This window comes from Panthera uncia, chromosome A2 (genome assembly GCF_023721935.1).
Source record: "Panthera uncia isolate 11264 chromosome A2, Puncia_PCG_1.0, whole genome shotgun sequence".
Classification (NCBI taxonomy): domain Eukaryota; kingdom Metazoa; phylum Chordata; class Mammalia; order Carnivora; family Felidae; genus Panthera; species Panthera uncia.
Genome location: NC_064816.1, coordinates 145,182,553 through 145,197,771, shown reverse-complemented (window position 1 = coordinate 145,197,771; position 15,219 = coordinate 145,182,553). Strand labels below are relative to the sequence as shown.

The 15,219-nt window shown below is 54.1% G+C and overlaps 2 protein-coding genes across 3 annotated transcripts in view; both read left to right on the top strand.

Annotated features, from left to right (window-relative positions):
- WDR91 (WD repeat domain 91) overlaps positions 1–8,017 on the top strand; it is a 28,200-nt gene extending 20,183 nt beyond the window's left edge. Inside the window, exons 12-15 of the mRNA XM_049641897.1 lie at positions 1,715–1,823; positions 2,616–2,728; positions 3,998–4,195; positions 6,609–8,017. Coding sequence (XP_049497854.1) covers positions 1,715–1,823; positions 2,616–2,728; positions 3,998–4,195; positions 6,609–6,773 — 585 coding nt within the window. The 3' untranslated portion in view covers positions 6,774–8,017. The remainder of the gene's footprint in view (positions 1–1,714; positions 1,824–2,615; positions 2,729–3,997; positions 4,196–6,608) is intronic.
- A 2,401-nt stretch (positions 8,018–10,418) lies between these two features.
- Positions 10,419–14,797, top strand: CYREN (cell cycle regulator of NHEJ). 2 transcript variants are annotated; one of them, XM_049641896.1, is made up of 4 exons: positions 11,074–11,737; positions 12,267–12,547; positions 12,820–12,895; positions 13,789–14,797. In XM_049641896.1, exons 2-4 carry the CDS (start codon positions 12,408–12,410, stop codon positions 14,041–14,043), a joined length of 471 nt encoding a protein of 156 aa, XP_049497853.1. In that variant the 5' UTR covers positions 11,074–11,737; positions 12,267–12,407; the 3' UTR covers positions 14,044–14,797. The 2 variants fall into 2 exon arrangements, 1 of the variants encoding a protein (XP_049497853.1); XR_007460094.1 differs by lacking the exons at positions 12,820–12,895; positions 13,789–14,797 and adding an exon at positions 10,419–11,067 and having other exon boundaries at positions 11,664–11,737; positions 12,267–12,409.
- Positions 14,798–15,219: the final 422 nt, after the last annotated feature.

Below are 15,219 nucleotides of genomic sequence, written 5' to 3'. Positions count from 1 at the left end.
CTTTAAAAATTTTTTGAGCGGTTGTGGTTCACAACAAAATTGGGAGGAAGGTACAGAGGTCTCCTACATGCCCCCTGCCCCCACGTAGACACACCCCTACTGCGTCCCCCACCAGAGCATCTGCAGTGACCGCCTAATCCCCTAAGTTCAGAGTTGATCTCAGGCCTCAGTCTTGGTGTTGTACGTTCTCAGGGATTGGACAAATGTATGAGGACAGGTGCCTACCACTGTAGTATCACATAGGCCGTTTTCACTGCCTAAAAACCCTCTGTGCACCTCCCGTTTGTCCTACCACGTCCCCCCAAACCCTGGCAGCCTCTGACCTCTGTAGTGTCCCCGTAGCTTTGCGTTTTCCATAATGCCATGTAGCTGGGATCTTACGGCATTTTCGCATTACCTTCTCTCGCTTATTATTAGGCATTCAAGTGGCTTAGTTTTTAGGAGACAGATGTGGACTCTCTTTCTGATTCCGTTAGCTTAGTATTTCATAAAAATGACAGCAGCAGCTGAAAGAGGTGAGGATGCATGCATGTTCTTGAGAAGTGACAGCCACGTGAAAGCTGACTTGTGGGCCACGTGGCCCACCTTCCTCAGGAGCCGAGGACGGTTCCCACCTAAAGTGGCGGGTTCCCGCAGCTGTGACCCTCAGCCCCTAGAGAGAGAAAGGATGTGTAAACTCACACATTTAAAAGGCGGTGACGTTGCTCATTAAAATTAGTTTTGGGACACAAACGTGGCATGGCCCTTGCCTCGAACAAATGGTTTTCTGATGTCACTGGACACTGGGAAGGGTCCCTGTTCTGTAGACGGGCCGGGTTCCGAGGGTCCAGTTCGCACCTCCCTGCGTCTGCCTGTAGAAATGGTGTATATTCCCAGCAAGGGGTCTCCCTGGAGCTCAGGTTTCAGGGCCACGCCTGAATTCCTGACCACCGTGTCCTGCCACGTCTGTTCTCCTCTCTAGTTTTCCTCATCTTGCCAGATGTGCTCCACTTAGAAACAGGTGCCTCTCTGGAGCCGTCCTTCTCCCTCACTCCACGCGGTCAGTCCGTGAGCAGACGGCCCCACCTGCAGAGTGTTTCTGCCCACTTCTCTGCACTTCCAGGGATGCAGCCTAGACTCGCGCCCCCGGCCCTCCCACCGGAGGGAATGGCAGACCCTGTGGCATGTCACACCGCTCCATTCTTCCAGATTTCCCACCCACACTGGCCCAGGGCCTTGCGCGGTCTGCCGTCCCCGCCCTTCGGCCTCGTGGAGTGTCCTGCGGCCGCAGGCCCTACCCACGTGCTCTCCCCTCTCTAGAGAGTTCTTATCCCACTCAGTCTGGCAGACATCTGTCCTCCAGTGTCTCTTAGATGCTTTCCCTTCTCCAGTTTAATTAGATCCTTCTTAATCTCGTTCTTTTCCTCAAAAGCACGTCCCGTAATTTTATGTTCACTTGTTATCTTCAGAGTTTTAATGAAATACTGAGTACGTACAAAAGAATGTTGCAATCGAAGGTGTATAGGGTAATGAGAAGAGAAGCTGTAACGTGAACCCGTACATATTGTCACAGTTTGAAAGTGGAACCTTCAACGCTTTTTATGCTCTCGTGTGCCCTTTGCATTCTTGGCCCCCTTCCCCTTGCAGACAACCTATTTTGAATTTCGGGTTGTTACTGTTTTACAATTTCCAATTTAGTTAGTTGTTTTTTGTTTTGGTTTTTGTTTGTAACTAGCTCCAGTTCTCCCTGGACCCCGAGCCCATTGCCATCAACTGCACGGCCTTCAATCACAATGGGAACCTGCTGGTCACAGGGGCGGCTGATGGCGTCATCCGCCTGTTTGGTAAGTGGGTGTGCTCACGGCAGTCTGGTCCCCTCCTCCGGTGTCTCAGAGAAGAGAGTTGGGTTTTTGCCGGCTGGACTAGAGGCTACTGCAGAAGCCCAATTCAAGATGCTTGAAATAGAGCTTAACTTTGGTCCGAGTCTGCTCTTTTCAAAACCTCCGGAACCAGTCACCTTGCATGCGGTCAGTGTCGGGGGACCCCGGGAGTGCTGGGGCTCAGCAGTCCTTGAGTCCGGACTGTTTGATCCGAGTCCTATGGCCTGAGTGAGATCCAGGAGGACACGTGAGAGTAATGCTGTGCCGTCCGCTTGGCGTGGCTCGTGCGTTCTCTGGTAAAGGTGTGTCGCCGTTTGAGGATCCCCGAGGCAGACCTGCCTCTGGAGACTCCGGGTCAGAGAGTCTGGGAGGGAACTAGGGACTGTGTCCAGCAGATCCCCCAGGCGCCCTGGTGGGAAGTTACCTAGGAAGCGGTGGGAGGCCTCCTAGGAAGGATTTGTGTGTCCCCCCTCAACTTCTGGGCTCCCCAGAGGAGCTCAGGCTCTGCCAAGAGATTCCTGAACCTAATTTTTGACCCAGTGTTAAAAGCTTCTATTTTACACTTGTTAAACAGACAATTAATACATTGGCGGAGAGAACTAGCAAACTGAAAGGCCTTTTTGGCAGGGCTCAGCTCCGAGATACCTGTAGTTTCCAGGAGGCCCTCTGCCTCCAGAACAGCTTCTGCCCTTCTGTCAGGGGTGGATGCCTCCCCGGGGCCTGGGCAGGGGTCTTAGCGGCACCTCATTGCCTCAGATATGCAGCAGCACGAGTGCGCCATGAGCTGGAAGGCCCACTGTGGGGAGGTCTATTCTGTGGAGTTCAGTTACGACGAGAACACCGTGTACAGTATCGGCGAGGACGGGAAGGTAGGTGGGAGCGGATTTGGATCGGGAACTTCCCTTCCGCTGGGTTAGCCATCTGAGAGATTCCAGAGAGCACCAGAGAAGCGGGGGGTGGGGAGATGAATCCAGACCGTGCCCTTTACTGGCACTGTGACCTTGGGCCCCTCTCTGCCTCACCATGTCCTGTGTGTAATAGGGGTGTAGTAGTAACCAGTCTCCTAGGACCGTTGTGAGGTTTGCACAAGTTTAGTGGGAGCTGGCGGTTATGAAAGGGAAGAACCCAGCCTCCCTCCTTGTAGCAGAAGTGACTCTTCCCACTACAGGTGCATTAGCGGCGTCCAGATTAGGGCCGGGTTGTGCTGCGTTGACCTTGGTGGTTGGGTGGTCACAGCATCACGTGTAGAGTTTGCTTCCTAGAGTCAGTGCCGATAGGCCTGAGTGGAGTCAAGAAAGGTAAAATAAGCCGGGATAAAAGCAAAGAGAAGTGCCCCCTTGTCTATTCTTTCTGGAAAGACACATTAGGACCTGTGGAAAGGGAGCTGGGGGTGGGAGGCAGGAAGGCAGAAGTGGGAGAAAGTCTTGGTTTTCATGTGTACCTTCCGGTACATTTGGATTTTATACGATGTACCTGTAGTATTCATTGTAAACTGTAATTACAAAATAAATCCTTCATTTGAAAACTGTGGGAAGGGAGTTTTAAATTAAAGCTTGACTTCCTATTTATGTGAGTAGGACTCTCAGGTTAGAGGTGGTCAGACGGGCCTGTCCGTGATGTAGGCTAAAGGATTATATACACTATAGTGCGTGAAGCTAGTTGATGATGATACCGCGCATGTTCAGTTGATAACAATGCGGAGACATCGGGAAGATATTTGGGATGTGTCCTCTCTTTGCTTCTAAGTCAGAAAGATCTGGTTGGGTTCTAACCCTAGAAACAACAACAACAATCGCAGTAATAGTCATGATCGCTTGGAGCATTCCCCTGCTTCAGAGACAGGAACCCAAACAACGGCAGCTGCCTGCCCTTTTCCTCTCCTGGAGTCAGGCCAGAGAGAAAGCCCAGGCTCTCATGTGAAGTTACAGACTCTTTCTAGATGTTCTTCTCTGAAAGAATGTTTAAGTTGTGTTGGGCAGGGGTGCACTGAGGGGTCATCCCGCCACCTTTCCTGGTGGGCTGTAGACCCACGGCCTCTGCTCTGGGATCCACCTTTGCTCCTCCTCCCGGGCTGGGTGCCGGGGAGCCACGGCCAGCTCCTTCTGGAAGAGCATTCAGGTTGTGCTTTGTGGTTGCAGTTCATCCAGTGGAACATCCACAAGAGTGGCCTGAAGGTGTCTGAGTACACCCTCCCTGCCGACGCCACGGGCCCCTTTGTGCTGTCAGGTTACAGCGGCTACAAGCAGGTTCAAGTTCCCCGGGGCCGACTCTTCGCTTTTGACTCGGAGGGAAATTACATGCTGACGTGTTCTGCCACGGGCGGAGTCATCTACAAGGTACCGGGGGTGGGGGGGCTGTCACGGTGGGTAGGGAGGTCCCCCCTGGAGGTCTGGGCCAGGCTGAGAATGGGCCTCCATCCCTCTCCCTGCCCTGTGTGGCCCCAGAGAAGCCTCTGACCCCAGATGGATAGCTCTTGGGGTCTCCTTGCTGCAGGCCGGGCAAGGGGGCCAATTCTCAGCTCAGGAGTGGGGACAGAGTATGGCACGCCTGTCCTTTTCTCTGCTTGTCCATTTGCAGATTCTGGACCTTTTCTGCTTTTGTTCCTTGGGAATAATACCTATTATAGAAAACACGAAGAAATAGGGAGAAGGGTTGGAAAGAGTGTTGGGTTGGGGAACATGCCTCACACAAGCAAGAGCTTTCTGTGGTCTGCTTTAGTTACTCTAATGTGGTATAGATTTATTAGTTTATTGGGGATCCCATGGATCATGGATATTCCAGTCCCATGGCCAAAGCAGAAATCTGGGGGTGTGATTGATCACAGCATGATGTAAGTTGTCCGCTTTGGTTTTGTCCCTCAGTTTATACGCTTGTTTTAATTCTCGTGTCCGAGTTTCTCTGGTTCATGTACTTTGTAAAATATAATTGTATGAATTTATAAACGTCTTGTATTTTACTAATATTATCAAACAGACTAGTGATGAGGATTTGAGTTGTAGCCTAAGCATATGTTTATGGTAACCACACAAACCAATTCTTAGCCTCACTGTTAACTCTTTGCCTAACGGTGGTATTTAGGCTGTAGGGATAGAGTCACAGGTGGAATGTCCTCTGCTTGGGGGCTCTCCATGCCCTCATTGCCATGGCTCATCAGTCAGTGGACCGCACGTGGTGTGGACAGAAGCTGTGCGCAGTTGTTGGTCTAGGCGCTGTGGAGTGCACGTGGGGGAGAGAGCGCGATCCTGTTCTTCTGGGATTCACACTCGAGACACCACCACCAGGGACAGGGCAGTGTTGGGGTTCCGAGGGGAGAGAGCTGGGCAGGGGCCGAGTCCTCAGGGAAGATCCCCTGGCAGGTTGTGGGGGGTGGTCTATGGATTTGAGGCCAGAGGAGAGACAGGGAGGAAGGCAGGCCTTGGGGCCCCACAGAGATAAAGGCACGTGAGAGCACTCAGTGGGATGGGGTGTAAGGAGGACTCTGGAGATGTAGTGTCAGGAGCCTTCTAGACTGTTGGCTTGGAGCGTGGCCCTGGGGCATCTGGGCTTACCATCAGTGAGGCTCCTCTTTTCCACATATGATGTGTCTAGTGGCTCTTGGCCTTCTTAAAATTAGCTCTGCAGTTTCTTGTAATTGCTGTCGGGAGATGCTGTAAAAATAAGAGCTTTCTGTTTGCAAGCCTAATTGTAGTTTATTTTATTTAAAAATTGAGTTTCAGTTAGGTTATACTTCGCTCTCTGTATGATTTTATGTGTGTTGCATGTGTTTGTGTATTTGTAACGATGAGCCTTTGTCACTTGTTATTTGTCCTGATCAGCCTTTGTCATTTGTCCCAATCAGCCTTTGTCGTTTGTCCCAAATGCCTCCTCCTCTCCTGTCCTCTTGCAGCTGGGTGGGGATGAGACGGTTCTGGGTTTCTGCCTGAGCCTGGGTGGCCACCAAGCCTCTGTGGTCACTATGGCCTGATGATTTGCAGTCAGATGTGCTCTGTAACCAATTAATGCGTCCGAAGATTTCCCTCTGTACAATTTTTGAAATGCCAGTTATGGGGTCTGATTTACTTAAGGAATATAATGAACTTTGGATCCTGTTTTTATGATCTTTAAACAACTTATGATTTAAATTTATTTTTTTATTTTTGTATTTGATATTGATTTATAACTTATGACTTTTAAAGATGTTTTCTCCACAAAGGCCAGAGACTTCTGCGTCCTACTCCTGGGTGTTATCCATAGCCGGATTAATCATTATTCATCGTGCTCCTGGCTTCCCCTTCCTCGTTACCTGCTGACTCTTCATAGCTGTGGGCTTGGTGGGAGAGGGGGAGCCTGTGCATGTGTCCTCAGGGGCCTGCCTGTGCCAGCACTGTGCTGGGCCCTGCAGCTCGCAATCCTGAGGGAAGCAAATGGGCAGCCGAGCAGCAGATCCAGGATATAATGCTGGGGAGCAGTAAACCATGTAGGAAAAGAACTGGGCGGGGAGTGCCGGTTAAAGGTGGCAGAGAAAATTCTCTGGTCCTTGAGAACGTATGATCTTGTTTTCCACCTGAGACGAAGGAGTAACTATAGTTGAGGTAGGGAAGGCGCTTCCTGGCCCAAGAAATTAAACTGAGATCTTCTGGAAAGGTGGGCATGTGTGCCCGGGCACGTCCTCAGATTGGGGTAGCAGCCACCAGGCTCGAGGCAGTTTGGTGAATAAAGTAGCTGTGTTTGTGAACAGTGCCTGCTGACGCCGCCTCTCTTGTCTTGCAGCTGGGTGGGGATGAGAAGGTTCTGGAGAGCTGCTTGAGCCTGGGTGGCCACCGAGCCCCCGTGGTCACTGTGGACTGGAGCACCGCCATGGACTGTGGGACGTGCCTCACTGCCTCCATGGATGGCAAGATCAAGCTGACCACCCTCCTGGCGCATAAACTCTGATGGGGCCCAACCCGAGGGACGCCCACGGAAGCAGTATTATTCTGGGGGGTGTGGGGAGATGGGACGGGAAGACAGGGCAGTCTGCTTCCACTCCTTGCCAGTGCGGGGAGTCTTCAGGGAGAGACTGGACGGGAGCCGCACGGAGTCGTGGCACGAGTGCCCTGGAGACCCACAGGCTGGGCTGTGCCGCAGGCCTGCTCCGGGGGCAGGAGGAGAGCTCGGGAAGCAGGAGACGCATCGTTGATGGCTGCTCTGTTGGCCCAGGAGAGATTGACAGTATTTTGTATATATTTGCTCGTTTTTCATCATTTTTTTAAAAAAAGAATGCTCTCGCTGTCACCTGGTATCTCTTTCTGGAACGTGTGTGTGCAGCAGAGCGTGTCCCTTCACCCCTTGTCCTTGAAGAGGCACATGTTCCCGCAGGGAGCCGGTCAGCCGCAAGCCTCCCCTGCGCGCCCACTGCTGCAGGGCTGAGCCTTGGGGGAGGTTTGCTCCGCCTTCGGGGTAGGACGGCCTCTCCCGCACCCCGCTGGCCAGCTGTGGCATGTGCTATTCTGTTTCTTTGAGCTCCAGTCAGGTCACAGCGTTCCTTTTCTTCCCTGCGTCGGTGGAGCTTCTCGGGATGAAGTTAGGGTCCCAGGCTTCTGCTCCCGGCTGCCTTCTGCACTCGGTTTCCCTGTCCCTCTGCCACTGGGGTTCCTGTCGTTCTGTCAACTTCACATCCTTGAGGTTGACCGGAGCCGGGTGCCAGCGCCCTCTGCTGGTGAATGGCGAGAGCACCGGAGCGGGTCTCCCTAGCTTGCTTTTCCATCTGAGGCGGGCCAGGCGTTGGCCTGTTACCTACTTCTGGAAAATCGGGAAGAAGTTGGTGCTGACGCCTTGGCACCCTTCTGCTGGGATGTGGAGGAAAGTAGGTATTTATGTGGCTCCATTATGAGAGAACACCAGAGACTAAGAAGTAGTGACTTACACATTTTTACCTGTTTCTACCTTGGTGACCCTCTACTCAAACGAAGAAAACCAAGACTCTCCATTTACAGTTTCCCCATCTTCTGCACTGAAACAGCAAATTGTTCACGTCCCCCAGCGATGCTGTAGGACGTTTAAGAAGCGGTCATGTGTTTCGTTCGAGTGAGAACATGGCCCGTTGAACTTCAAAGTTTTGTCTCACTTTCTATCTTGTACCCATTCTCTCTCGTCAGTACTGTCTCCACTGCTACCGAAACGTCTTCAAGGATTGCAAAGAAACACTTGAAAAGCTGTGTCTTCTGTCTTTTCCTTTATGCTCTGGGCACTTGTTTTCAGTTCAGTTTAGGATTGTGTGGGTTTCCACAGCACTGCCTAAAAACACAAAACCCAAACCCTTTTGAAATGAGCAAATACGGAAACCTGCCCCCTCCTGGCCTGCTTCTCCCCAGTCTTCGCGCCATCCTGAGGGCTCGTCAGGATGCATTCATACCCCCTTCCTCCCGGTCGCATCCATACCCCCTCCAGGATGGGCTTTCATCCTCCAGTAAAATGTGTCAAAACTTGAAATTTCCCTTCTTCACAATAGCTGCTTGGCACCTACCCAGAAGCCCAGCAAGACCCCTCCCCTTATTTGGGGCAAGGGCAGGGTAGCGGGGAAACCATCAAGCCAGTCCAGCCTCGGGTCCTGGAGCCTGTGTCCCTGGTGCAGGTGTGGACCCCGGCTCTGGCCCAGGCTCCACGCCCCTCGCTGTCCTCAGGACCGGTCTGCTTGCCGCCTCCTCTCGGCCCCAGGAGCACGGCTTTCAGAGCACTTCAGCGGTTCGCTTCAACCCATCCAGATCCCACCGCTCGGGTGTTCTCTCCCCTGCCTGGGCTTCTCTCCCTTCAAGCAGCTTCTATGCAGACGCAAAGGTTTCCTGCTTCTCAGACCTCATTTTTCGGCTTGCTGGGAAGAAGTTTTAGGGAGGCACATATGGAGGGAGTGGTTCCACTGATAAGTATTTTCTTTCATTGACAAAAAAAAAAAAAAAAAAAATGACACTTCACCAGTTAGACTTGGGTTTGTTCTGGCTCCCAGCTTGAGAGCAGAGGACCCTGGAGGTCAGTGGTTCTAATACTTCTGAGGAACCAGAGAGGTGGGTCCTGCCCCTGGCGTGGCCCCCTCTGGAAAGACTGCAGGCAGAGTCCGGGTGCAGCCTGCAGCCAGGTGACCTCGGTGCTGGACTGGTTGGTTTTGTGACTTGAAACCATTGGTTTATCTCTTCAAGGCTTGATTGAGTTAAACTCTCCTGGCCCAGCAGGTGAGCGTGCTTTAGAGAAACCAAAAGTGCCACACAACTTAGTAGAGATCTTCAGGGTAGGGAGTTTCCAAGCTTCGGATCAAGGTCCACAGTTGTGCACCTCTGGCCTGCGGAGGGTAATTATTCCATTGGCGGATCTGTTGCAAATCACATTTCAGATGGTGTCTTGATAATTTCACATTTTGGGGCCAGATGGTCAGTTCTAATCATCCTTTTACCTCAAAATGTGGTAGAAGAAGATTCCTCTGGTGGGAGAAGTTTCCTCTGTGTTTTTGTCATGTCTGTCACATCTGCGACCTGGGGTCTCTTTGCTGGCCTCTTTGAGGCTGCTGTACGCTGTGATTTAAAAAAAAAAATTTTTTTTTTAAGTTTATTTATTTTGAGAGGGACAGAGATAGTACGAGTGAAGGAGGGGCAGGGAGAGAGAGAGAATCCCAAGCATGCGCAGAAACCTACCTGGGGCTCTACCCCATGAAACAGTGAGATCATGACCTGAATTGAAACCAACTGACAGCCACCCAGGTACCCCTGAGTGTGACTTTTTTTTGAGAGAGAGAAGGCACAAGTGAGCAAGGGGCAGAAGAGGGCAGTGAGGGGGAGGGAGGCCAGCCCCACCCGGGGCTTGAACTCATGGAACCCTGAGATCTTGACCTGAGCCGAGGTCTGACGCTTAACTGAGCCACCCAGGGGCCCCAAACTGAGTGTGATTTTAATTAAAGCTAGATGCTAGCTCCACGTGTCCACCGCAGTGCTCGCATCAGGCTGAACGCAAACACCGCGGACTCCTGGGAAGCTTTGTGGAGCTGCCGGGTTGGAAAAGGGAACACCTGGCCACCAATCTGAATGTTAAGTGTTAGTGACACCTACTTACTTTAAGATAATTTCTTTTCCTGCACCTGAGGGTCTCACCCTGTACCCCCTCCTTCTGGGATGCCTACACCCCAGCAGCGAGACTTGAACTTGGTCCCTGTGGGAATCCTGAGCCTTAAAATAATGCAGGCCCTCCTCCCCTCACCCTAATTTCTGATTTGGGGGTTCAGGAATTGACACTGTAATATTAAAATCCGACTAGCAGACCTCAATTGGAGCCATGTTTGGGGCCTGTTAAAGAAAAACTATTCTATTAAATAGAAAATTACTGACACTTGTTAACTTAAAGGCAGACTTTATTCAAGGGTGTGTATTACAATTGGGTTTTATAGTAAGGGAGAGCCATCAGGCTTAATTCTGAATACAAGAGGGAAAGGGACTTTATAGCCAAAGAGTGGATGGAAAGCTGCTAAGAGGAATCACCGAAGGTAAAGGGGGCGTGGGAGGTGGGGGGAGGGGAAGGGTTGGAGCTCGCTAAACTCGGCGACCAGGATCCTTGCTGAAGGCAATCTAGGCGATCAGACACTACCTGGGGAATGGTGAAAAATGAGGAGCCCGCCCAAATTTGAGGGCGATCAGGATTGGAGGGTGGGGCTCCTGGCTAAAATGACTTGGTAGGATGCTTGCGAAAATTGGACAATGCAGAGAGGAGCAGGGAAGCTCCAGAGGCAGGGCCTAGATGAGGGTTCAGAGGAGCCCGACGAGAGCGAGAGCGGGGTCAAGGAGAAAGTGTCGCGGACCCGGCCCCGGGACAGCTGGCGGCTCCCGCTCGGGGCGGGGGCGGGGACGCCGACTGCGCGGGCTGCCTGCAGGGGGCGGGCCGCGGGCCGGAAGTGGCGAGGCGGCGCGGGGCGGAGGAGGTGCGCGCGGGGCCGAGCCGGGTCCCTCCGGCCTGCCAGGTGTGGGTGGGGTGTGGGTCCGCCCCGCGCCGCCTCTCGGGCCCGCCCCGGAAGCCGAGAGCCGCGCGCGGGCCCGGGAGGCTGGAGGGCCGGGCCGGAGGGGCGCGTGGTCCGGGACTCGGCTCCGCCCCGCCGTAGCCGAGCGACGGGGCCGCGAGCCTGCGGGCCCGGAGGAGGCGGTCCCGGCCGTTCCCGCGGCCGGCGAGGCCTCACGTGGCTGTCCACGTGCTTCCGCTCCGCCCTCGTCCCCCGCAGGTTGGCACGCGTCTCGCAGCGGCCCCGGTGGCGCAGGGTCCCCGAGAGCGGGGCGGGCCTTGCTTGGGGAGCGCCGGGCACGTCACGAGCCGGCGGGGCCGGGTTTCACCCAGGTAGCGCGGGCTCTGCCCGGCTTCGCGGGCTCCCCGCGCCCGGCCTCTGCGCTTCTCGGAGCCCCGGCAGCGCGGCGGCCCTTAGGCACAGGGTTCGGCCTGCAGCACCCGGCTGCGAGGCCTGGCTGGCCGTTCCGTTTTTTTTGGAACCTTGGGCACATTGCTGTCAGTTTCTCGTTTGTAGAAATGGGCTTGATAATATCTGCCTGTGGGTGGAATAAATGTCGGTGTGCCTGACTGCGGGCTGTGTCTGCGCCTGGTGGTTAGCAGGGCTCGGGTAGTTGTGGGAACAGTCGGCTATCATCACTGCCTGAATTTTGACAGCAACCAGGTACACTGGCCAAGCTCTGCCCTCTGGCCGGACAGGTTAGGATGACGTCATGCTCATTTTTTTTTCTTAAGTTGTAAACAGTCTTCTAAGATGAGCAATAAATGACTGTGATTCAGAGAGGGATCGCTTATTCATGGTTGACCCTTTTCTAGGCAAACCTCTGCTCCAGTAAGAGCCTCCCTAGGCGGAGCTGGACTGCTTTCAGAGTGGACTGCCAAGTGGAAGGGTGAGACTTGCACCCCGAGTCCCTGGGTGGGGACTGAGCTGTAGGGGGAGGGGCTGTGCTGGTGGTAAGTGGGGGTGGGGAGAAGAGAGACCAGGTTAGATGAGACAGGCTGTCAGGGCACCTTCTGGATTACCTCCTTCCTGGAGCAGGTCCGGTTGTGGTTCCTAATCCCTACTGCTGGCTAAAATCTGGCCACCCAGAAGTATTTTTGGATTAAGGGAGGGAGTGTTGGCCATTTAAACCTTGCGGGGAATCAAAATGGTCTTGGAGTTGTCTGTAACCACACTAAGGTAGAGGAAATGAGAAGTCTGGAGTTGGGGAGATGAGGGAGAGATCATGAGAGAGATTTTCAGGGTAGGCTAGGCACCCTGGGGACAGCGAGCATCTTGGATGGCAGGGAGAAGGGGAATGGGCCATCTTAGTCTCCTGGGGCCTGCTGTCCACCTCTGGCCTGTCCTGACCAGTAATTTCAGCTGGTGACTGGAAGTATTCCAGCTTATTAGAGCTCACTGGACTTTGTTCTTTGTAGGATTTCAAGCGTGACTCCCATGCAGGACAAACAGACCTAAAGTTCCTGGTCGGATGAGAGTGGGGTTCCCCGTCCTGAATTAGAAAAGCAAGTCATTAAGCCTGGGCCCTGACTCGTCTTCCTTCATGAGAGAAAAGAGAGATGGAAACCTTCAAATCTGGGGATAAAAAGAGGGTCCTTCCCACATGGATGACAGCCCAGGTGGCCGAGAAGAGAAAGGTGCCCGTGAAGACCCCGAAAGCGAGGACATCGGCAGCAATGCCAAGGGCTGCCGCCGCAAGGTGGGACAACTTCCGGTCGGGGTCCTGGAGAATGAGGAGGGAGGGAGGGTTTGGAGGCGTCACAGTTGCTGGGGCTGAGTCTTGCGGTTCGGGCAGAACGGTGAGGTGGGGGGGGGGGGGGGGGGGGGGGTGGGGTTTCAGCCCCACAGAGGTGCGCGTGGCAAATCGGGAGGCCCGGGAATGGGACTCTTGCCCTCATTTTCTACCCCCTCGTGAGACCTGAGACCCGAGACCCGTCTGTCCCCATCTGTAGCATCATGCCTTCCTTTCAGACTTCCTGCCACGAGGACTGTGTACTGCATGAGTGAAGCCGAAATGGTGGATGTCGCCCTGGGGATACTGATTGAGGTAAAGTCCACTGTGTCTCTTCTTATTCTCACGACCAGAAACCGGACCGGGCCCTTGGTTAATGGCAATAAAGGAGACGCCCTGCATTCTCAGTCGGCCTTGGGGAGCCCTGTCATCTGTCATCCCCCTTCGTCCAGCTGTCCCTTGTCTAGCGCTTCTCGTGCTCCCCTTGGCCTCTCCCCACGTGCGGTGTCACTGAATGTTTGGGGCTGGACACCTGGGGAGGGAGTGGTCGTGGGTGGGAGAGCAGCTGTCTCTGGGTGACTGTGTGTGGTATGTGGAGGGGACGGAAGTTTTTCAGTGCTACGTCCCCTGAAGGGTCTCAGGTGGGTGAGGTGACTTCTCAGCCGAATGCCACCCAAGTCTCCTGGCTTTTGAAGCGAACAGTAACTGCCACCTTAGTGTTGTGGAGTACTTTTTAGTTGACCAGGTGCTTTCCTAGGTTGTTGCCTCATTTAATCCTTGCAATAACCCGGTGATAGTGATTGCAGGTATTACTGTCCCCATTTTACAGATGGAGATATTAACACCCAGGGACTTTCCCATAGTTACACAGCCGATAAGTGACAGAACGTAGGCCCACACTCAAGTTTTGTACCCATGGTCCTTCCGTTCTGTCACCCCCACCTTTCCAGATACGCTTTTCCTATTTGTCTTTTCCACTCTGCCATTCCTCAGGCCCCTGCCCGCCTCTCTCCCAAGGGGGTCTTGACTTCTTTGGGAGCTGTGAGGGGTCACCGGGGGTGGAGAGGGGGAGGCTCTGATTTGGGGCGGTGCTCGAGCCCGTCACACGCTTCACAGTGGCTTCCGCATGTGTTCTGCGTCGCCGGCGGTTATTTCATTCGGGAAATAGCACGATGTCTGTTTTGCCCCTCATTTCTCCTACCCCGCAGGCCCGGAAACAGGAACAGCCCTTGGAGCCACCGACTCCGGCTGGCGCTGATAAGCCGGAGCTGTCCCAGGCCCACTCCGCTTTGTCACCGTCACCGAGCTCTCCTGGGAGAAGTGAGGACGAGGAGAATGAAAAAGACGCCCTTTCTCCAGGCCACAGCCCTCAGGGGCCCGCGGGGTCTGACTCTGCCTGCAGCAGAAGCCCCGAGGAGGACGAGGACATGTTAAAATACGTCAGGGAGATATTTTTCAGCTGAACGGACAAGGCTTCCCAGGACTTTCTACCCAGAGCGCTGGAGGAAGTCGGCCTCCCCTCCCGCCAGGGGCCTGCCGGCCGCTCCCGCTCCTCCCCTCGTCCGCTCCTCCCTGGCAGGCAGTCACCTCCTTGGGGAGCTGCCCTGTTGAGTGTGTGCACGTGAGGAGTCCAAATGCGCTTCCGTCAGAATTTCTCCCTGCGCTGTGCCTTCTCCACTCGGAGGCCGTGGTTTTATTGGCCTTCCAGGTCCAGGGAAGGTGGGGACATGGTGGCCAAACTTATTGGAACCGAAGAGCGAACTTAATAATTTTCAACAAAAAAGAGGCATTGCTGCTAAGTGCAGTGGAATCCCCACCGTCTGGTCCCCCTGATCTCTCTCGAAGGAGGACGGCTGTTCTGAACACAGTGCCTGTCATTCGTCATTCACGCAGCCCGCCCCCCCCCCCCAGGCAGCTGCCCCGCCCACAGTGCTCTGCTCTGCGTGGGATATTGAAACCCCGTGTGCAGATCGGAAGCCCCCCTCCCCCAGGCGGCCACCGTCCTGCCACTTGGCGGCTCAGCCTCAGTCCCTGGGCAGTTGTAAAGCGCCAGTGGGACGGGAGCCCTGCGAAGACCCTAAAGACAAGATCACGCCGGAGTCCGTGTTTCTGACTCTATTCAGTGTGGTTTTTGACAGGCACAGAATGAGGCAGTCATTTGCTGTATACGTTTTCCAATATATAGGTGCTGAAAAATACAAACAGTTCCCCAGTGTGTGAGCTGTGTTTATGTCCTTTCCAATTCTGGGTGGAGAAGCGAAGGCCTCGACATCTGTATGGAACCCCTCAGTTCTTTTCACCTTCCTCCTGCCCAGGGATTCGGCGTTTTGTGTTCCCAACTCCCAGGTCACATGCTGGGAACGATTTGCCAGCTGACGCCCCTGCCCTGTCTGGCTTCAGGTCTGGGAGACTTTTCGGGAGAACCTTCAAAGCCACCAAGGCTTGTCTTTGTGCCCACGTGTTGTCTTTAGTGACTCCCTCAGGGATCACTCGTGGGCCTTTGGGAGACGGGCTCATGGCTTCACACCCACCGTGGGGAGGGGGAGCCTGCTAACCAGGGCCCCAGGGACGCTGAGGTGCACTCTCTCATAACGTCCCCCCTTTGTTGCCATGAACCTTCACTCGGTTCCAGTGTGACA